The sequence below is a fragment of the Theropithecus gelada genome, chromosome 1 (assembly GCF_003255815.1).
Source record: "Theropithecus gelada isolate Dixy chromosome 1, Tgel_1.0, whole genome shotgun sequence".
Lineage (NCBI taxonomy): Eukaryota > Metazoa > Chordata > Mammalia > Primates > Cercopithecidae > Theropithecus > Theropithecus gelada.
Genome location: NC_037668.1, coordinates 17,008,692 through 17,032,654, shown reverse-complemented (window position 1 = coordinate 17,032,654; position 23,963 = coordinate 17,008,692). Strand labels below are relative to the sequence as shown.

Genomic DNA, 23,963 nt, shown 5'->3' with positions numbered 1-23,963 from the left:
AAAGTCAAGAAAAAAATACTACAACCACAAAAGAACAGAATACTATATATAAAAAAGGATATTCAGAGAACAAAAGAAAACCTTTAGAAATTAAAAATATAGGCCAGGCACAGTGGCTCACACCTGTAATCCCAGCATTTTGGAAGGCCGAGGCAGGTGGATTGTCTGAGCTCAGGAGATCGAGTCCAGCCTGGGCAACACAGTGAAATCCTGTCTCTACTAAAATCCAAAAAAATTAGCTGGGTGTGGCAGCATGTGCCTGTAATCCTACATACTTGGGAGGTTGAGGCAGGAGAATTGCTTGAACCCGGAGGCAGAGGTTGCAGTGAGCCAAGATCGCACCACTGCACTCCAGCCTGGGTGAAAGAGAGAGACTTCGTCTCAAAACCACCCCCATCACCCCCCCACACAAAAACTGGCATATGTTTAAAAAAAAAACGTAAGAGGGCTAGAAGAGAAACCTGAGTAAGTTATTTAGGAAATAGACGGCCGGGCGCGGTGGCTCAAGCCTGTAATCCCAGCACTTTGGGAGGCCGAGACGGGCGGATCACAAGGTCAGGAGATCGAGACCAGCCTGGCTAATACGGTGAAACCCCGTCTCTACTAAAAAATACAAAAAAAAAACTAGCCGGGCGAGGTGGCGGGCGCCTGTAGTCCCAGCTACTCGGGAGGCTGAGGCAGGAGAATGGCGTAGACCCAGGAGGCGGAGCTTGCAGTGAGCTGAGATGCGGCCACTGCACTCCAGCCTGGGCGACAGAGTGAGACTCCATCTCAAAAAAAAAAAAAAAAAAAAAGGAAATAGAGCAAGAAGATAAAGAAATTAAAAATATGAGAGAAGATAAGATGATTACGGGGCAGACCAAAAAACTGTGTATCAGAATAATAGGAATGCCAAAAAGAGAGAACAGAAAATGAGAGAACAAACTGTCAATTTAATAATTCAAGAAAATTTGCCAGATCAGAAACACAAATTTCCCACAGAGAGCCCAACATAATAAATGAAAATAGATCCACAGCAAGGCACATGATTGCGAAATTTGATACCCATGGAGACAAAAAGACCTCAGTTTCTGGAAAGAAAAAAAAGGTCACATAAAATGGTACAGAAATAAGATGGCTTTTTTTTTCCCCCCTTAAGATAAGGTCTCACTCTGTCTCCCTGGCTACAGTGTAGTGGTGTGATCACAGCTCACTGCAGCCTCAAACTCCTGAGCTCAGGTGATCCTCCCACCTCAGCCTCCTGAGCAGTTAGGACTTCAGGTGCACACTACCATGTCTGGCTAAATTTTAAAGTTTTTGTAGAGACAAAGCCTCGCCATGTTGCTCAGGCTGGTCTCGAACTCCTGGGCTCAAGTGATCTTCCCACCAAGTGCTGAGACTACAGGCATGAGCCATCACACCTGTTGGTGGAACATAATTCTTTAAAATTTCTGGAGTTAAATCATTTTCAACCTAGTGTTCTATACATAAATGTGACATTAACCAAGTGTGAGTGTAGAATAATGGCATTTCCAGGCATTCAAGATTTTTAAATGTTGTCTTCCCATGTACCCTCTTCTCACAAAGCTCTTAGAGGACTTGGTTCTTAGATGGCATTTCTGGACTTGCCCTGGGCCAAAGGGGAGCCCACTACCCTGAAGGGTGAGTTCCAGGCCAGGCAGCATTCACCACAAGCTGACTGAAGAGTCCTTGGGTCTTAAGAGAACATTGGCAGGAGTCTGGCAGTACTCCCCATGGGCCTGAGGTGGCAGTGTCCATGGGGTGAGGCTTCTCTGCCTTTGAAAAGAAGAGAGAAGAGTGGGAAGGACTGTGTCTTGTGGCGTGAATGCCCGCTCAGCTCTAGAACAGTAAAATACCACGTAGACTTCTAAGGTTTTTGACTGTAGTCCCTGGCTCCCAGATGGCACTCTGGACCCTCCCAGGGTCTGAGGGAACTCACCACCCTGAAGTTTAGGACATAGGCCTCGCTGGCTTTGCCACCTGCTGATTGATTGTAGAAGCCCAGAACCTTCAGCAAACATAGGCAGTAGCCAGGGAGTAGCTACAGCAGGCCTTAGGCAAGACTCAGTGCTGTGCTGGCTTCAGGTCTGACCTAGCAAAGTCCCAGTGGTAGTGGTTATGGGGGTGCTTGTGTACCCCCAGCCCCAGCTCCAGACAGCTCAACACAGAAAATACTACATTTGTTTGGGAAAAAGTAAGAGAAGAGAATAAGAGTCTCTGCCTGGTAATCCAGAGAATTCTGGATCTTGTCCAAGACAACAAGGCAGTACCTCTAAGAGTCTGCAAGAACCACAGCATTATTGGGCTTGGGGTACTTCCTAAAGCAGATATAGCTTAGATCACAAGACCCAAGTCCTTTCAAATATCTGGAAAGCCTCCCCAAGAAGGACAGGTATGAACAAGCCCAGACTACAATAAGTACCTAACTCTTCAATGCCCAGACACAGACAAACATCTGCAAGTATCAAGACAATCCGGGAAAACATGTCCTCACCAAAAGAACTAAATAAGGCACCAGGGACCAATCCTGTTGAAAAAGAGATATGTGACCTTTCAAACAGAATTCAAAATAGCTGTTTTGAGGAAACTCAAAGAAATTCTAGGTAACACAGACAAGGAATTCAGAATTCTATCAGATAAATTCAACAAAGATGCAGTGAGCCAAGATTGCGCAACTGCACTCCAGCCTGGGCGACAGAGCCAGACTCTGTCTCAAAAAAAAAAAAAAAGAGAGAGAGAGAGATTGAAATAATTAAAAAGAATCAAGCAGAAATTCTAGAGCTGAAAAATGCAATTGGCATACTGAAGAATGCATGCATCATCAGAGTCTTTTAATAGCAGAATTGATCAAGCAGGAGAAAGAATTAGTGAGCTTGAAGACGGCTATTTGAAAACACATGGAGGAGGCTGGGCGTGGTAGCTCACGCCTGTAATCCTAGCACTTTGGGAGGCCGAGGCGGGTGGATCACCGGAGGTCAGGAGTTCGAGACCAGCCTGATAAACATAGCAAAACCCCATCTCTACTAAAAATACAAAATGAGCTGTGTGTGGTGGCGTGCACCTGTAATCTCAGCTACTCAGGAGGATGAGGCAGGAGAATTGCCTGAACCCGGGAGGCAGAGGTTGCAGTAAGCCAAGATCGCACCATTGCATCAGCCTGGGCAACAATAGTGAAACTCTGTCTCAAAAAAAAAAATAATAATAATACATGAAGGAGACAAAAGAAAAAATAATTTTAAAAAAAAATGAAGGAGGCCTACAGAATCTAGAAAATAGCCTCAAAAGGGCAAATCTAAGAGTTATTGGCCTTAAAGAGGAGGCAGAGAAAGAGATAGGTATAGAAAGTTTATTCAAAGGGGTAATAACAGAGAACTTCCCAAATCTAGAGAAAGACATCAATATCCAAGTACAAAAAGGTTATAGAACACCAAGCAGATTTAACCCAAAGAAGACTACGTCAAGGCATTTAATCATCAAACTCCCAAAGGTCAAGGATAAAGAAAAGATTGTAAAAGCAGCAAGAGAACAGAAACAATATACAATGGAGCTCCAATACATCTGGCAGCAGACTTTCAGTGGAAACCTTACAGGCCAGAAAAGAGTGGCATAACATATTTAAAGTGATGAAGGAAAAAAAACATTTTACTCTACAATAAGTATATCCAGCTAAATTATCCTTCAAACATGAAACAGAAATAAACTTTCCAAGACAAACAATAGCTGAGGGATTTCATCAACACCAGACCTGTCCTACAAGAAATGCTAAAAGGAGTACTTCAATCAGAAAGAAAATGATGTTAATGAGCAATAAGAAATCATCTGAAGGTATGGTAATATTAAATACACAGAAAAACACAAAATATCATAACACTATAACTATGGTATGTAAACTACTCATCTTAAGTAGAAAGACTAAATGATGAACCAATCAAAAGTAATAACTACAACAACTTTTCAAGACATAGTACAATAAGGTATAAATAGTAACAACAAAAAGTGAAAAAGTGGGGTAATATATTTAAGGCATGGAGCCTTTATTAGTTTTCTTTTTGCTTGCTTGTTTGTTTATACAAACAGTGTTGTTATCAGGTTAAAATAACAGATTACAAGAGTATTTGCAAGCCTTGTAAACCCAAACCGACAAACATACAACAAATACACACACACAAAAAAAGTAAGAAACTAAATCATATCACCACAGAAAATCACCTTCACTAAAAGGAAGACAGGAAAGAAGGAAAGAAGGAAAAGATGATCACAAAACAACCATAAAACAAGTAACAAAATAGCAAGAGTAAGGCCTTACTTATCAATAGTAACACTGAATGCAAATGGACTAAACATCAATCAACAGACACACAGTGGCTGAATAAATAAAAAACAAGAACCATTGATCTGTTGTCTACAAGAAACATACTTCACCTATAAAGACACACATAGATGGAAAATAAACGGATGGAAAAAGATACTCCATGACAATGGAAACTAAAACAGAGCAGAAGTAGCTATACTTATATCAGACAAAATAGATTTTAAGACAAAAATATAGGACAAGACAAAGAAGGTCACTATATAATGATAAAAGGGTCAATTCAGCAAGAGGATGTAACAATATTAAATATATGTGCACCCAACACTGGAGCACCCTGATATATATTTAGTATCTAAAGCAAATATTATTACAGTTAAAGAGAGAGACAGACTCTAACACAATGATAGCTGGAGACCTGAACACCTAACCTTCAGCACTGGACAGATCTTCCAGACAGAAAATCAACCAAGATACACTGGACTTAATCGGCATTATAGACCAAATGGATCTAATACATATTTACAGAAAACTTCATCCAATGACTGCAGAACACACATTCTTTTCCTCAGCACATGGATCATTCTTTTCCTCAGCACATGGATCATTCTCAAGAACAGACCATATGTTAGGTCACAAAACAAGTCTTAAAACATTTTTAAAAAATGAATAATATCAAGTATTATTAATATCAAATAGTATCAATATGATCAAGTATCTGACCATAGTGATATTACAATAATACCAAGTATCTGACTACAATGGAATAAAATCAGAAATCAAAAATGATGAATTTTGGAAACTATTCAAATACATGGAAATTAAACAATATACTCCTGAAAGACCAGTGGGTCAATGGAGAAATTGAGAAGGAAATTTAAAAATTTATTGAAATAAATGATCATGAAAACATAACATGCCATATGGGATACAGCAAAAGCACAACTAAGAAGGAATTTTATAGTTATAAATGCCTACATCAAAAAAAGAAGAAAAATTTCAAACAATGCATCTTAGAGCAATAGAAAAGCAAGAGCAAACCAAAACCAATCAGTAGAAGAAAATAAATAATAAAGATTAGAGCAGAAATAAATTAAATTGAAATTTAAAAATACAAAAAAAGAGAAATGAAACAAAAAGTTGGTTTTTTTGAAAAGTTAAACAGAAAAACCTTTAGCCAGATTAAAAAAAAAAAAAAAGAAGATCCAAATAAAATCAGAGATGAAAAAGGAGACATTACAACTGATACTTAAGAAATCCAAAGGATCATTTGTGGCTACTATGATTAACTATATGCCAATAAATTGTAAAATCTAAAAGAAATGGATAAATTCCTAGACATATACAACCTACAAAGATTGAACCATGAAGAAATCCAAAACCCAAACACACTAATAACAAGTAACAAGATGGAAGCCATAATGGTCTCCAGTAAAGGAAAGCCCAGAACCCAACGGCTTCACTGCTAAATTCTATCAGACATTTAATGAAGGATTAATACCAATTCTACACAAACTATTTCAAAAAAAGAGAGAAGGAGGGAATACTTCTACTAAACTCATTCTATGAGGCCAGTATCACCTTTATACCAAAACCAAAGACATATCAAAAAAGAAAACTACAGACCAATATCCCTGATGAATATTAATATAGAAATCCTCAACAAGATATTAGCAAACTGAATTCAACAATACATTTAAAAAATCATCATGAGCAAGATATATCCTTGGGAATGTAAGGATGGTTCAAAAACACCAATCAATGTGACACACCACATCAACAGAGTAAAGGACAAAAATCATATGATCATTTCAATTCACGCTGAAAAAGCATTTGATAAAACTCAACATCCCTTCATAATAAAAACTCCTCAAAAAACTGGGTATAGGAGAAACCTCAACATAATAAAAGCTATATACGACAGACCCACAGCTACTATCATCCTGAATGGGGAGAAACTGAAAGCCTTTCCTCTAAGACCTGGAACACAACAAGGATGCCCACTTTCACCACTGTTATTCAACATAGTACTAGAAGTCCCAGCTAGAGCAATCAGACAAGACAAAGTTATAAAGGGCATCCAAATTGGAAAGGAAGTCAAATTATCCTTGTTTGCATATGATACAATCTTATACTTGGAAAAACCTAAAGACTCCACTGAAAAACTATTAGAATTGATAAATAAATTCAGTAAAGTTGTAGGATACAAAATCAACAACAAGAATCAGTAGCATTTCTATATGCCAACAGTGAACAATCTGAAAAAGAAATTAAAACACTATGAAAGAAAGGTGAAGAGAGGACACCAACAAATGGTAAAAGTATTCCATGTTCATGGATTGGAAGAATAAATATTGTTAAAATGTCCACACTACCCAAAGCAATCCACAGATTCAATGCAACCCCTATCAAAATACCAACGACATTCTTCACAGAAATAGAAAAAAAAAACTATCCTTAAATTTATACGGAACCACCAAAGACCCAGAATAGCCAAAGATATCCTAAGAAAAAGAAGAAAACTGGGTGGGCTATGGTGGCACACATCTGTAACCCAGCAATTTAGGAGGCTAAGGCAGGAGGATCTTGAGCCCAGGAGTTCAAGCCAGCCTGGGCAACACAGCAAGACCCCCTGCCTCTAAAAAAAAACTTAAAAAATCAGTGGGGCATGGTGGCATGGGCCTACAGCCCCAGCTAGTGGGGAGGCTGAGGCAGGAGGATAGCCTGTGCCTAGGAGGTCGAGGCTTCAGTGAGCTGTGATCATGCCACTGCACTCCAGTCTAGGTGACAAAGCGAGACCCTGTCTCTCGAAAAAAAAAAAAAGAACAACACTGGAGGAATCGTATTACCTGACTTCAAGTTATACTACAGAACTATAGTAACAAAAACTTTTTTTTTACTTTTTTTATAGTTAAAAAAAAGCACGGTAGTGGCATAAAAGCAGACACACAGACCGATGGAACACAATAAAGAACTGAGAAACAAATTCACATACCTACAGTTAACTCATTTTCGACACAGGTGCCAAGAACATGTACTGGGGAAAAGACAGTCTCTTCAATAAATGGTGCTGGGAAAACTGGACATCTGTGTACAAAAGAATGAAACTAGCCCCCTAACTCTTGCCATATACAAAAATCACATCAAAATAGATTCAATAATTAAATCTAAATCCTCTAGCTATGAAACTACTACAAGAAAAAATTGGGGAAACTCTCCATGACATCAGTCTGGGCAAAGATTTCTTAATACCCCACAAGCACAGTCAACCAAAGCAAAAATGGACAAATGGGATCATGTCAAGCTAAAAAGCTGCACAGCAAAGAAAACAATCAACAAAGTGAAAAAGCAACCCACAGAATGGGTGAAAATATTTGCAAACTACTCATCTGACAAGGGATTAATAATCAGAATATATAAGGAGCTCAAACAACTCAACAGGAAAAAAAAGAAATGCACATAAAAACAACAATGAGATACCATCTCACCCTAGTTAAAATGGCTTATATCCAAAAGAGAGGCAGTAACAAATACTGGCAAGGATATGGAGAAAAGGGAACCCTTGTTTACTGTTGGTGGGAATGTCAATTAGTACAACCACTCAGAGAACAGTTTGGAGGTTCCTCAGAAAACTAAAAATAGAACCATCATACAATCCAGCAATCCCACTGCTGCGTATATACCCAAAAAAAGGGAAATCAGTATTTTGAAGAGATACCCACATTCCCATGTTTGCTGCAGCACTGTTCACAAGTCAAGATTTAGAAGCAACCTAAGCATCCATCAATGAATGAATGGATAAAGAAAATGTGGTACTTATACACAATGGAGTACTATTCAGCCATAAAAAAAGAATGAGAGTCAGTCATTTGCAATAACATGGATGGAAGTGGAGGTCACTACGTTAAGTGAAATAAGCCAGGCACAGAAAGACAAACATCACATGTTCTCAATTATTTGTGAACTGTAAAACTAAAAACAATTGAACCCATGGAGACAGAGCAGGATAGTTACCAGACTCTGGGAAGGGTAGTGGGGAATTGGGGGAGAGTCGGGGATGGTTAATGGGTACAAAAAATAGGCAGAATTAATGAATAAGGCCTAGTGTTTGACAGCACAACAGGGTGACTATAGTCAATAATAATTTAATTGTACATTTTAAAATTACTAAAAGAGTATAAATGGATTATTTGTAACACAAAAGATAAATGTTTGAGGGGATGGATACCCCATTTTCCATGATGTGATTATTACACACCACATGCCTATATCAAAATATCTCATGTACCCCAAAAATATATACACCTACCATGTACCCACAAAAATTAAAAATAAAAAATTACATATATAAAAAGAGGAACAGCTCTGAAAGTGTATTCTACAAAAATATGGGAGTAAAGCAAAACAAAATACTCTAACAATGTACTCTAACACTGGAAACAGGAGATGGTGGTGGTGAAGGGCAATCCCAGAAGGCCAGCTGTGCACCAGAGTACAGAGCCGCCACTTCACACAGGGGTAGAGGAAGAGGCTCAACAAGAGATTTCTTCAGAAAGTGGAAATTCATGAACTACCTGATGGGTCTGAACTGAATGTCTTTAGAGGAGATTTAGACAACTGGTGAAGAGTATGGAGCTAAATTAATCATAAGTACACGGAAAATTAAGCAAATGAAAAAGGAGGGCAATAATTAGCTGTGGAAAAATAAAATGTTGTAAAGAAAGTGAAAAGTAAAGACAGTAATTATTATATGGCTCTGTTGTAAATTTCACCATTTACAGAGTCATAATATTGTAAACACTGAATATTGACCTAACAAATATTATAATTTGATTATATTAAGGGGATGGGAGAGATGAAAAAGGTATGGGTATATGGTAGGAATGGAGGAGGAAAGACAGCTGGTGTCTCATCTTCAATAGTGGGAAATTAAGAGATGCTACTGGAATCTGAAAAATTAAGTAGAAGCAATATAACCAAGTTATAATGGAGACATAGAAGTAAATACCAAAAACAAACAAACAAACCAATAAAAAACAAAGCTAAAAGAAGGGAAGGTGGTTGCCTATGGGGGGAGATGAAAATAAGTAGGGGCAACTACTGTTTTTCACAATAAACTGTGTAGAACTATCTGATGCTTTAAACTCTATGTATGTATAATATTGGTGGAAAATTTTTGAACAGGTACACAGCCACAATGCTCATTTTCTGTTGCTTAAAAATATTAGAATATATATTTTTAAAATATGTATTTTTAAACTCCAGGATATCTTTACTTCTAAAACTTACGTATTTATCTTTTGTGAAATGGGAGAGAACATTTTACGAATGTAATTCAGACCCAGGAGCAAAGCAGCTTACCTAAGGAGTCACAGGGAATTGGCAAAATACCAACTATATTCAAACATAAAAAGAAATTGCGCCTTTCAAGATCAATTCACCTACCTGATGAAAGAAGTAGGTAACAGCAAGGTCATTGTCATTTAAGAGGATTTCTTCTTCTGTTGTAAAAAGCCACTTTCGAATGGTCAAGCAGGTGCCTGGCACAGCTGATGTATAATTCTGAATGTAGAGTTTGTGAGGAAACTCATTCGGTGCCAATTTACGTACTAAAGGAAAGACAAAACACAGAAAGCTAGAGTGAAAAGATAGAAGAAATTTCCCTAATACAAACTATGTAAGGCAGATCAAGAATGCTATGTTATCATTAACCAGAACATCATCTCAAATCCATTAAGGAGTTCTGCCTTGGGAGCACAAAACAGCCATATCTGTCCAGCCAAATATCCTTTCTAGCTATGACCATGGCCAGTCAAATCTCAAGCTGACAGAAACCTATCACTTGAATGACAAGTGCTGTGGTTTGGATATTTGTCCCCCACAAAATTCATGTTGAAATTTGATCCCCAATGTTAGAGGTGGGGCCTAATGTGATCTCTACATACACCATGAGTGGAAGAAAATAGCCTGAGGACCTCACCAGATGCCCATTCTTGAACCCAGTCTTAAAGATGTTTGGTGGATATCAGCTGAAAATCAGCAGAATCATGAGACAATTAGACCTTTTTTCTTTACAAATTACCCAGCCTTAGGTATTCCTTTATAGCAACACAAAAATGTACTAAGACACAGATCAGTTAACATGACAACTCTGCAAACAGCACCAACTCCAAATTTAGTTAAAATATCTAATCCATTAGCTAGTTACAGCTCATGTCCACTAAACATCTTTAAAGCAAGCCTCTCCTCTTACCCAACTCTGGTGCATTCAGAGTCTCTCATGTGGTAATTCTCAATGAACTGCTTTTATTAACGCCAAAAGGTTTTTTCCAGCCTACCTCCAAAAATCCTGCAGTATTCCTCAAACTGAAAAGTGTCTTCTGAGTAATGTTATACTTCCTCTTTCTAACAGCCACCCAAGCACGATAAAAAAAACTACCACTTTTAATTTCTAAATTGCCGGTTTTTTTTTTTTTTTTTTTGAGACAGGGTGTCACTCTGTTGCCCAGGCACAATCATAGCTCACTGCAGCCTTAACCTCCTAGGCTCAACTGATCCTCCTACCTCAGCCTCCCAGCTTGGACCACCTGCATGTGTCACCATGCTTGGCTAATTTTTAAATTTTTTTAGAGATGGCAGTCTCACTATGTCCCCCAGGCTGGTCTCAAACTCCTGGGCTCAAGCAATCCTCCTGCCTCAGCCTCCCAAATTGCTGAGATTACTTCCTCTCTCGATGTTTACTTGGCTTTGTAACACTACAAAAGATAGATTTAATACTTTCCATTTTATAGAAAGTGAAACTAAAGCTTAGACAAAAAACAAGGTTAGAATCCAGATATCTTGGTACCTCAGTAATCCTTTGTAACATAATTTACATCTGTCTAGTTACATTGCTGTGAGTTGGGAAGAAAAAAAATATTAGGGAGATGGCTGCTTTAGGGGAATCAAAGTTATTCTACCTGGACCTGAGATAGCAAGGCAACCTAAATCTACCAAACTCTCCCCCTTTCTGGGATAAGGAAGACCTGATCAACCAATATTATCTGTATCTATTCTGGCCTTAGCCCTGTATAAATCTATATGATACGAAGAGACCCATAAACTGTAGGAAATCTATGTCATTTAGAGCAAGCCCTCAGACTCTCTCCCCTCTGTAGTCTCAGTGCAACCAATGTGACCACCATCCCTAGCTTTTGTAAAATAAAATATAAATTTCCTATCACCATGCAATAAAACCTCCTTGGAAGAGGAAATTGATTCACACAGAAGCTTAAACGTATGCATTAAAACAAGGCTTTTAACCAATATATATCTTTCTAACTTCTAAAAACAGAAAGCTACTCTTAAGAATCTTTTTTTTTTTTTTTTTTTTGAGACGGAGTCTCACTGTGTCTCCCAGGCTGGAGTGCAGTGGCGCAATCTCGGCTCACTGCAAGCTCCGCCCTCCGGGTTCACGCCATTCTCCCGCCTCAGCCTCCCAAGTAGCTGGGACTACAGGCGCCCGCTACCGCGCCCGGCTAGTTTTTTGTATTTTTAGTAGAGACGGGGTTTCACCATGTTAGCCAGGATAGTCTCGATCTCCTGACCTTGTGATCCACCCGCCTCGGCCTCCCAAAGTGCTGGGATTACAGGCTTGAGCCACCGCGCCCGGCCAAGAATCTTTACAAAAATCCTAAAGTACACTAAAACAACATGTGGCTAAATAGAACATCCCATCTTTTTAAGCCTGTTTCATTGGAATATATGAATTTTGAACCTCACATTTAAAAGAACCTCATGAAAGTATCTTCCAATTCACTGCTGGTTGTAACCTATACTTACAAAAGAGGAAAAAGAATCAACAGTGATCAGACATCCTTATGACCTAAGTTTAATGGGATATGCTTGGTCTGCTTGTTAGAGACAGTTCTAATGAGTGGGATCTCCCCTTGTCTTCAAGCTCTTCTCTAGGTGAATAGTTTCTTTCTGACAGTATTAGAAAACAAAACTAGTATCAGCCACTGGTACTCACCAAAGGAGTGATTGATCACTTCAAATAAGGCAAAGTAATTCACTGTCGTACTGTCCATGCCAACCTTTGCTGCAATAGCCTAAGGTTAAACAGGATAGATTGGTTTCAAGAAAATTAAGTCAGACAATGCTGTAGGAAAAGGCAGGTGTATGCCTGCGGAGGAGGGAAAGGGGAGAGGTTCTGCCATCTTGGCCTCACAAAAATTGCATTAATGGTCCATAACTATCCTTCTTTGTATGTATGTGTACATGCATGCACGCATACATACATATGAAAGAAAAGGGAAAAAACACCTGTATCTGCCCCAACAGCTAAGAATATGAGTTTCTCCCTTCCAGTGTAAGCTGACAATATTCTGTCCTTAAATATCAGCTTCCCTCTCTAAAACAACTTCTTTTTTTAACACCACTTACAAGAAATGTACTTAATAGCACAGATCTTAAAAAGAAAATAAATGATTAAATATCCAGTTTCACACATTCAGCCTACATTTAATACATTAACACAAAAAAACTACACATTTGATTCTAGAGCATAAAATATTGTTTGTCAATTATATTCTGGCTAAACAAAACTTTTTTATTTACTTTTTACATGACCCATGTCTCATGCTGGGATCATTAGGCACCTCCATTTCCTAAGAATTACCATCTAATATCTACAAAAAATAGCAAAATACTGGGACAATAGAGGCATATTAAACAAGAATCACTCATTCTCTCTAGGAACTCAGGTCCTAACATGACAAATAAAAGAGAAATTGGAAAACTGTGTGCAAATAAATGACAATTACATACAAACAACAACAAAATATAAACTAGTAGTAACAAAATTTCTTTTCAAGATCAACCTCAATATAAGTAAGGTACTTCTTTTTCATGCCGTTGTTTTGTTGATAAAACAAAGATAAAACTGTTGATTATTAGTATCTCAGTAAGCCAAATGTGATTATATCCCTTCTTCTCCTATCTGCTCACACATGAGGCCTAGGTCCATCCATGATGTGATAGAGGAACTAGACATTATAAGTATTCTAAATTATCATTCTACACTGCACTGGATAGAAACTAAAAGGCTTTCAAGGTTTAGAAAATAGTTTATAGCTAGAAGTCTCAGTAACAGGGTTGGGAGGAAAGTGTAAAAAACCTAAACCTTGCTAGAGGAACACTGGAAAAAAGCAATCAAAACAAAACAAAAAGATCAGCAAGCTGTAAAAATAGTACTTTTCTTGAAATTCTCTACCATTGTATAATTTCATAAATGCCTGAGATCCTGCATATATCCTTTGCCATAAAATACAGTGGACGAATAAATGTTTGGGGGATAGATTTTTTAATGTTTGCTACAAAAGAGAAATGTAAGCATTAGTACCCAGAAACCTGCTTGTCTCCCTGAAAATTCTGATCAAGTTAGGATTAAAGGCCAATGAAAAGGCATATACAGGCAATGATTACACCCAGCACGCAGATTATGATCTCTAAAGACAGTTTCTCACTAAAAGAATAGGACTCCTTGGGGAAATGGCCTATTCTAGATATCTAGGGTAAGAAATATACAAAGATGAGGCCAGGACATCTTATTGTACCAAAAAGCAAGGATGCTATCATAAAAATATTAGGTTGCATCAAAAGCATAAAGGAGCAGACATGAAGGAGCTTTCACTGGCCAAAGATGGAACAATCTGAGCATCAAAAAGATAATATATGCTATTGATTAAATCACATTGAATCTAAAAACCATTATATAAATTATTATATATAATATATACTATTTCATAATGAATTATATATATTATTTAATATATTATATAATTATAAAGTATATATTATTTAATATGTAACATACCTTATATATTATTAACACATAATTATACTTATATATAATTATATATTTACTCTGAAAATCAGCAAAGGAAAGGCTTAAATACGTATCCTGTCTTTCCCACAAACTGTGGGAAATCATCTATTTTGAGATAATTAGTAGCATTAGTTGACAAGGAAAAGTTATTTTCAGAAGAATTCTAGCTAAGTGGTGTGAAGAAATGAGTATTAGAAAATCAGCACTTTGTAACCTTTAATGAAATCACTGGTTAAGACAATAATCATCAATGGATAGATTCATTTGATGAAAGATCAGTGGTGAATTTTACAATGAAAAGATCAGATTTCACCACCTAAACCTACTGGTTAACCTTAGTACCACTAAAATGGGATAACCCAGTATTGTGTACTTGTTGTTGAGAAGCAATATAAAGTATACAGGACCAATTATGAAGTTTTATCAAAAAAGCAGAATCTGAATCTAATTGAGCATCTAGAGCAAACTTCCATGTATAGAAAATACAGAGACACAGAAGGACATATTAAATGACATCACCAGAAAACAAACAGACACATTCAGAATGCAGGTCATTCCACAAGGCACTGACCCATTTCTGCAACAAAACAATGGCATGAAAAAAAAATGGGGAGCAGTGGGGACTGTCCTATACTAAAACAAACATAAAAATCAAATGTGATCTAAGGACCTTGTTTAGATTCAGATTTTAACAAACCAAATGTAAAAAATCATTTTTAGACAATTGGAAAATTGTGACTATGGAGTAGTTATTAGGCAATACCAAGGCAATAGTGCTAATTTTTAAGGTTTGATAATGGCACTGTGGTTTTGTAAGAAGATGCATACTAAAGTACACACAGGTCCAATAACATGGGATTTGCTTTTAAGTACTTAAAGGAAAAGAAAAAAGATATACATAAGGCAAATGTGGCAAAATCTTGATAATTATTAAATATAAATGATTACTATATGGAGATTTATTATACTATTCTGTTTTCATGTGTGTTATAGTTTTTTTACAATCAAAAAAGGAGGGGTTGCTATAATCCCAGCACTTTGGGACGCCGAGGAGGGCGGCTCACGAGGTCAGGAGTTCAAGACCATCCTGGCCAACATGGTGAGACCATGTCTCTACTGAAAATACAAAAATTAGCCGGGCATGGTGGTAGGCGCCTGTAGTCCCAGCTACTCAGGAGGCTGAGGCAGGAGAATTGCTTGAACCCAGGAGGCAGAGGTTGCAGTGAGCCGAGATCACACCACTGCACTCCAGCCTGGGTGACAGAGCAACACTCCATCTCCAAAAAAAAGGAGGGGTTAATCACAACTACTACAACCTGGGATATTTACCGTACCTTTCTTTTAAGGGAGGGCAAAGTACTTTCACATTAATAATAATAATAGTAGCTAACATTTAATAAACTGATTATGTGCCAGACACCCTAAGCACTTTATTGACTCATTTAATCTATCTTCCTTAGCTTCACATCATCCAATGTCAAGTCTACGTGTTCATTTAATTTACCTGATATACTTGGTCTGTAGTACTGTTCTTTTTAACCCTGACTGTAACCGTTGTTCCATCTGGTAATGCTACTCTCAGCTCTACGTCAGACACACCATTGTAGTTCTGGGGGAAAAGACATAGAGAAAGAATTTATGGCCCAGTATATCTTCACTCTCCCTGTAACAAGCTAGCTAGACAACAACCTAAAACGTGGTAGAGAGTAAGTGAGTTCCAATGAAAACGGGAAAAAAGTCAATACATTTACAAGTCTTAAAGCTGACTTCAGGGCTGCAGCGGAAGTTAACCTTTAAGATAAGCAGGAAGGAAAGAAACATGTTGAAGCCAACGTGTTCACATTTCAAAACAGGAAACTTGCGTGAAACAGTCTAGGTCAAACACAGATGAGATTTTTGATTCACTTCCGTCTCCCCATTCAGAATTCACAAATGAGAGGAGAAGATAACTGAAAGCAGTAGTTTTGATGTACATTCTCTGGTATTAATGGTCAGGCATACAGACTGGATCAAGAGATATACTAAGTTTCTTTCTGAACCCTGAAATAACTAGGAGATTGTTAAAAGAAAAAATGGATACCTGAGTCTCATCCATTTTTCCTTTCAAAGTTAGCCTGATGCCCAATTTTATTCTAGCAAAAGGTAAACAATTCTTACTCTCCTCTTACTGCTTTTGATGATTAACACACTGCTTTTGATGATTAACACATTCCTCTAACCTTGTAATTTTTGACCTTTTAAAAAAGTACCACTTTTTAAAAAGTACTATTCATTGCCTAAAACAATCATAAGCATTGCTTTATTATAAGCCCTTGCCTATAAGAAATTTATAATCTAGTTGGGAAAACAAGGCATATGCATATAAAATAAGTAGTGGATAACACACTACTATATTAGCATTAAATATTCTCTCTTCTATTCAATTATTATTTATTAAGCACCTACAACATGCTTGACGCTGTGGTAAGGAACTAGGAATAAAAAGATGGTCAAGATTTAGCTCTTACCTACAGGTTGCTCACACTCTTGTAAGCTAAAAATATAAAGCGATAATCTGATTACATGTACAAAAATTAGAGAATGAGACAGCAACAAGTGATCATTGAATGGAACTAATTGCAAAAGCTTTTGGTGGAATGAAAAATTGATGAAAACTCATCAGGGATGGCTTCAAAGAGAAAGTGGACTTGGCACTTCAAAGAGAAAGTGGACCTAGGTCTTAAAGGGTAGATAAGTAGGATACATATAAAATGGAAGTAGAAAAAACAGAGTCCTTTGGAGAGCTTATGGAAATTTAACCCATAATCAATACCTTTAACTTATTTTCCCCCACAAGGAGCCAAGAGGAAAACAATCACTAAAGGAGATATTCACCTACCTCATCGGATTCTGATAGGAATTCCTGCATGATGTCACTCTCACCAATTACTCGTATTGAACACACTGTAGAAAATAAAGATAAAATCCGGCATAAGGCCTTAAAATCAAGAATATAAAGTCAAAGACATATCAAAGTTTAAGTTTAAATCATCAATAGCAGGCAATAATGAGGCAGCACACCATGCCCAGCATACAAGATTTTAAGGCATGACAAACATTCATCTAAATATGATCAGAACAAAGAAATAATAGAAAATATAAAGATGTAGCTCGCTAAAAATATTAAACATAACCAGAAAAGAGAAATAAAAGTTCAGTAAATATAACTTTGCAGTCTTGTGTGACCTATTAACAAGCTAGAACAACAGAACATGGGGTAAAGAGGCAGTGGTAAGGGAAGATTAATTAGGAATAAACTAAATATAAAATTGAAATACTAAAGGAAAAATATTTATTTGGCCTAAAAACAGGCCAGTTAGAGAACCACAAAAATTAAAAGCCATTTTGGGAAAACTAGGGTAGGTAATTAAGAATTCATATCATTTCACCTTACTGACTTTAGCTTCAAAACAACAACCAAAAAAAAAAAAAAAAGCTGGCTGGGGATGGGTGGGATAGGAAAGCAAGCAGGCAGGTAAGGTAGGTAGCTAATCCTCTAAATTTAAGAAAGTTAATTTCCTGACACTCTCATGAGAATGGTAAATTAAACTGGTGACTTTACTTCATTTGATTTTTAAAAATTGTACCCTTTCTCATTTCCCAAGGGCTTTGTTCAGAGAGGCCAGTCCCTGTTAGAAAAAGCTAAAAACAGGTAAGGAAGTTCCATTACCTTCTATGGGGAAAATGGTTTCTCTTCATGACTAAGGCTCCCTACAAAAGTTTTTAAAAGATTCAACTAGGTCAGTTAGTTACAAGGAAACAGAATGACTAAATATCATGTAAGACTATTATTCTATAAACTAGTATTTTAGTGAAAAACCTACTGAACAGCTACCAAATAATGTAACTCTATAATGTAGCAAGGAAAGGTCTCTTCCCTGAGCCACAAGATGAGTTTCTTATTGAAGATATCTGTGTCATTTCCCTGCCTTTCTAGACAAATGTTTCACCATCCACATCCACAGACTCCTGACGTATCATTTGGAGGCACCGAGATAACAAGCACATTTCAATACAGGGCCAGGTGCAGTGGCTCACGCCTCTAGACAAATGTTTCACCATCCACATCCACAGACTCCTGATGTATCATTTGGAGGCGCTGAGATAACAAGTACATTTCAATACAGGGCCAGGTGCAGTGGTTCATGCCTCTAGACAAATGTTTCACCATCCACATCCACAGACTCCTGATGTATCATTTGGAGGCGCTGAGATAACAAGTACATTTCAATACAGGGCCAGGTGCAGTGGTTCATGCCTGTAATCCCAGTACTTTGGGAGGCCAAGGTGGGCAGATCGCCTGAGGTTAGGAGTTCGAGACCAGCTTGGCCAACATGGGGAAACCCCGTCTCTACTAAAAATACAAAAATTAGCTGGGCATGGTAGTGCGCTTCTGTAGTCCCAGCTACTTGGGAGGCCGAGGCAGGAGAACTGCTTGAACCTGGAAGGCAGAGGTTGCAGTGAGCCAAGATCATGCCACTGCACTCTAGCCTGGGCAACAGAGCGAGATTCTGTCTCAAAACAAAAAAAAACCAAAAAATTCAATACCGAAGTATTAGTATCTACGTTTAGCCTGCTTAGAACAAGGGCACTCTAGATTACCTACAACTCAGCAAACCTATCTATGAATACCTGTAAAATGAATAAAGTTTTCAGGTAGGATACACCAGTAAGCCAAGAGTCATTTTAATAAAAAATGTCTTAAATATTAAAAATGTCTTAATATTGCCCACTTAGTTCCCAAATCAATTCAGCATATTGCTGAGTCTATATGTGTTTGCTGGCAGATAATATAACCCTAAAAATAAAGGTCCATGTAATCCCAGTACTTTGGGAGGCAGAGGCTGATGGATCACGAGGTCAAGATATCGAGACCATCCTGATCAACATGGTGAAACCCCGTCTCCACTAAAAATATAAAAATTAGCTGGGTGTGGTGGCGTGTGCCTATAGTCTCAGCTACTCAGGAGGCTGAGACAGGAGAATCGCTTGAACCCAGGAGGCGGAGGATGCAGTGAGCCGACATCGTGCCACTGCACTCCAGCCTGGTGATAGAGCAAGACTCCGTCTTAAAAAAAAAAAAAAAAAAAAAAAAAAAGTCCATTAGGCATCACCAAATGCATCAAAAACTAAACATTCATTTTGTTGTTGTTGTTAAGCATTAAACAAACCAATAAAACAGGCTACTGATCACTGTACTGGACATTTCAGTTTTGCCTTCAAAGTTCAGATTGTTCAATACTTAGTCAGAAACCTGACTTACATTCACTATTGAGTTTCCGGAAATTCAGCTATGCAGTTTAGAAGCTGCATATCTAGAACCTATGTCTACTCAATATAGTAGAGTTTGATGGTTTGGATTACCTTTTTCTAGATATTCTTCCAGTCCCCGACGTCGGGCATCTAGTTGTTGTTCTGATAATGAAAATGGCCACTTCCCTGGGAGTCGGGGAAATGTAAAGTTGGCAAACTCTCTCTTCAGGTTCTGGTGTAGGATAGCAAACTCCCGGTACCGCTTAGAACACAGCTGCCTCCCTGCCATGTAAACATTATATACCTGGTGAAGGAGAAGAACAAAAGAAAAGCATACTTAATACAAATTAAATCACGGAATCATCTCGTCACGCTTAGATGATATTGGTTAGATGCATTCTACTATGCATTTAACAAAAACTATATTCAAGGTCACTTTAAAGACTTACTTTCGACAAACATGTATAAAGTTGTATGTATAAAAAAGGACTATCCCCTTTTCAAAAGGAGCATGATGTTCTTTTTGTTTTTTGGGGTTTTTTTGAGATGGAGTCTCACTGTGTTGCCCGGGCTGGAGTGTAGTGGCATGATCTTGGCTCACTGTAACCTCCGCCTCCTGGGTTCAAGCGATTCTTCTGCCTCAGCCTTCTGAATAGTTGGGATTACAGGCATCCGTCACCACACCTGGCTAATTTTTGTATTTTTAGTAGAGAAGGGGTTTCACCATGTTGGCCAGGCTGGTCTCGATCTCTTGACCTCAGGTGATCCACCCACCTCGAACCACCGCACCCAGCAGGAGGAGCGTGATCTTATTTTTGCTATTAGAATGACCTCTAGCATACTTTTAAATAACTTCACAGGCAATTACCAGTTTTTAAGGGTGGATTTTATTTTTAGAAAGTTAAAAGTCATTTGAAGCCAATGTGGTAAATATAATGAGTGAATAAGCAAGCAAATTTGAAGGGAGCTGAAAACCTAGGGTTGATTATAAAGCAATGTAACTGATACTTGTGTGTGGCCTAAACTGGCTCTAAAGTTGATTCCAAAGAAAAGGCCTAAAAAATGACTTAAGCAGCCTGGGCACGGTGGCTCACATCTGTAATTCCAGCGCACTTTGGGAGGCTGATAGGCGGCCAGATTGCTCGAGTACAAGAGTTCGAGACCAGCCTGGGCAACATGGCAAAACCCTGTCTCTACAAAAAAATACAAAAATGTAGCTGGGCGTGGTGGCATGCGCCTGTAGTCCCAGGAGGCTAAGGTGGGAGGATTGTTTGAATCCAGTAGGCAGAGGAAGCACTGAACTACGATCCTGCCACTACACTCCAGCCTGGACAACAGAAGGAGACAGTCTCAAAAAAACCAAGTGATTTAAGCAACAGTGGAATTTTTGTTAGTAAACAGATAATGTGAAAAGCAAAATAAAAGCAAAGCTAAGACCTTGAAAATAATTTAATTCAAAGCATATAGTCTCTGCCTCCTCTATCCCACATCCCTATATCCGTTTCTCTGACCCCAAAAAGTTATCATGTCCAACCATGTTCATGATTCCCTTGCTTTTCTTTTTATATTTTTTCGCATTTATATATAATCCTTAAATTTTTATATTTTAATTTTAAAGGTATTTTGGTTTTATAAAAATAGAGTATCAAGATGAACAAGACTTTAAAGGATTTACTTTTTTCACTTAATATACTACAGTCTCATCACAACATTACATGTCTTTGTGGTATACTCTGCTGCATACAGCATTTTGTTGTGTGAATATATCATAGTTGCACGTTTGTTTTCAATCTGTTCTTCCACTCATGAGCACTCGGGTTGTTTCTGGATTTTAGCTACCATGAACAATGCTGCTGTTAACATTTGTATAAATGCCTCCTGATGTACATGCAAAAGATATTCTTCTGAGTATAACCCTGAGTGAACTGCAGAGCTATATGCATATTCAACCTCAGGAGATAATGCCAAAATGTAAGCTAAAGTGGTTGTACCAATTTATTCTCCTTCAGCAATATATAAAAAGATCCTCTTAATTTTGCCAATGGAATTGGTGTGAAAAGATTTCTTACTGTAATCCTAATTTACATTTCCCTAATTACTAATGATGTTGAATAACTCTTCATATACTTACTGATCATGTGAGTGTCATTTTTTGTAAAGTACCTACTCATGCGTTTTGCCTACCTTCATATTAAGTTTTTTTGCTTTTCTTACTGATTTATGGAGTTCATATATTGACACAATATTTCATTTGTGTGTATTGTGAATATCTTCTTGCAGTTTGTCACTGGTCTTTTTTTTTTTTTTTTTTTTTGAGACGGAGTCTCGCTCTGTTGCCCAGGCTGGAGTGCAGTGGCATGATGTCTGCTCACTGCAAGCTCTGCCCCCCAGGTTCACGCCATTCTCCTGCCTCTGCCTCCCAAGTAGCTGGGACTCCAGACACCCACCACCATGGCCGGCTAATTTTTTTGTATTTTCAGTAGAGACAGGGTTTCACCATGTTAGCCAGGATGGTCTTGATCTCTTGACCTCGTGATCCGCCCACCTCGGCCTCCCAAAGTGCTGGGATTACAGGCGTGAGCCACTGCACCTGGCCTGTCATTGGTCTTTTCACTCTATTTAAGGTTTTTTAAATTCTAGAAAGAGTCCAATTTATCAATCTTTTTATAACCAACACTTTTTGTGTCTTAAGAAACTTTTTCTACTCCCAAGATCAATAAGCTATTCACCAATATTTTTGTGAATATTTTCACTAAGAGCTTTTAATTTTTTGTTTTGTCATTTAAGTCCTTAATCCATCTGGAACTTATTCCTCTATATAATATGAAGTAAAGTTCCATTGGCATTTCTTTTAAAGTCAAAAATATTTCAAATCAATTTTTAATCAAATTATCCCTAAATAAAAATATTCTCCGTTTACAGAACAATCTGTGGACTTCCAGGTGGCAATTAACCTCCCATTAAATACAACCAGAAAACTGGACACAAGATAGGCAACAACTATTTTCAGACACTGGACAACAGGCAGCTAAGAATTGTGATCCCCGAGAAAAGGGAAGCAAACAAGATGAGCCGATGAGCCCTAACATCATCTCAGCTTTCTGCCTAGAGGTAACTCCTAAACTGCAGCTCAGGGAGGGTTACCCAAACAGAGTTTGGCAACTTCACTGAGTTGAATAAACAGAGACTGAAGTTCAAGGAGGCCAAAGCAGCTAGAATTTGCAGGACTAAGCATGCAAGAGGGAGCTAAAGCAAGACAGCTCCAGAAATCTTTATTAAGTTCCCTTGAATTTTGACTGAATAACAATCTAAGAAAAAAACTATTATAAGCCGGGAGTGGTAAATAAACAATTCCCAGAGTTCACGCAGGTTACAGAATCACTCAACTTCCCTCCAGCCAGAATAAAGAAACCTCCCTAAATCTGCATGGAATTCAGAAGGGAACTCAAAAAGACCATGCTTTAGGAGTGGAGCCAAATTGGTTCTAGAGTAAAACATACTCTAAACTACTCAAAAAGAGCTTAAAAACAAAGCTAAAAAGGACCAAAGTAATCTTTAGGTAGCTTAACTGTATGCCAGAAAAAAAAAAAAATCCAACACTCTTTAAAGAAATATAACAAAATCTAGCAACCCAATAACACTGCATTCACAATATACAATATCCAATCAAAAATTACTAGACATATAAAAAAGCATGAAAATTTGACCTATGACCAGGATAAAAATTAGTCAGTAGAAACAGGCTCAGAAATTACCAACACAAAAGAATCAGTGGATAAGGATATTAAGCAGCTATCATGCATTAAGAAGAGGGATTAAGAAGTGTATTAAGAAGTGGGATCTTTAAGAGGTAATGGCAATACTCTCCACTTTGGGAGGCCGAGGTGGGCAGATCACGAGGTCAGGAGATTGAGACCATCCTGGTTAACACGGTGAAACCCCATCTCTACTAAAAATACAAAAAAAATTAGCCGGGTGTGGTGGCGGGCACCTGTAGTCCCCGCTACTCGGTAGGCTGAGGCAGGAGAATGGCGGGAACCCAGGAGGCGGAGCTTGCAGTGAGCTGAGATCCTGCCACTGCACTCCAGCCTGGGCGACAGAGCGAGACTGCGTCTCAAAAAAAAAAAAAAGAGGTAATGGCAAAACTCTCATGATTAATGTCATGATTGAGGCAGTGGGTTATTTATCTCAGGAGTTTGGGCCCCCTTTTCTCTCTGTCTCACATGCACTTCCTTACCTAGGAATGCCTTCCTCCATGTTGTAATACAACAAAAAGGCCTTCACCAGATGTGGCCCCTTGATATTAGACTTCCCAGGCTCTAGAACTGTGAGCCAAATAATCTCTTTTCTTTATAAATTACCTACAATCTGTGTTATTCTATTACAGCAGCAAAAACAGGATAAGACAGGCAGTAAACCCTCTCAGTCAGAGTGCACAGGCAAAGATCCACTTGTTCTGGGGAAGGAGTAAAAGTAAAATACTCTATACCCGTG

At 38.1% G+C, this 23,963-nt stretch overlaps 1 protein-coding gene across 3 annotated transcripts in view; it reads right to left on the bottom strand.

Annotated features, from left to right (window-relative positions):
* Positions 1–23,963, bottom strand: part of SNX27 (sorting nexin family member 27) — an 87,058-nt gene that overhangs the window by 23,429 nt on the left and 39,666 nt on the right. For all 3 annotated transcript variants that reach the window (XM_025367004.1, XM_025366993.1, XM_025367014.1), the window contains exons 3-7: positions 19,581–19,773; positions 17,056–17,120; positions 15,682–15,786; positions 12,321–12,399; positions 9,755–9,918 (exon numbers count right to left, since the gene is read on the bottom strand). In XM_025367004.1, the coding sequence (XP_025222789.1) occupies positions 9,755–9,918; positions 12,321–12,399; positions 15,682–15,786; positions 17,056–17,120; positions 19,581–19,773 (606 nt within the window). The remainder of the gene's footprint in view (positions 1–9,754; positions 9,919–12,320; positions 12,400–15,681; positions 15,787–17,055; positions 17,121–19,580; positions 19,774–23,963) is intronic.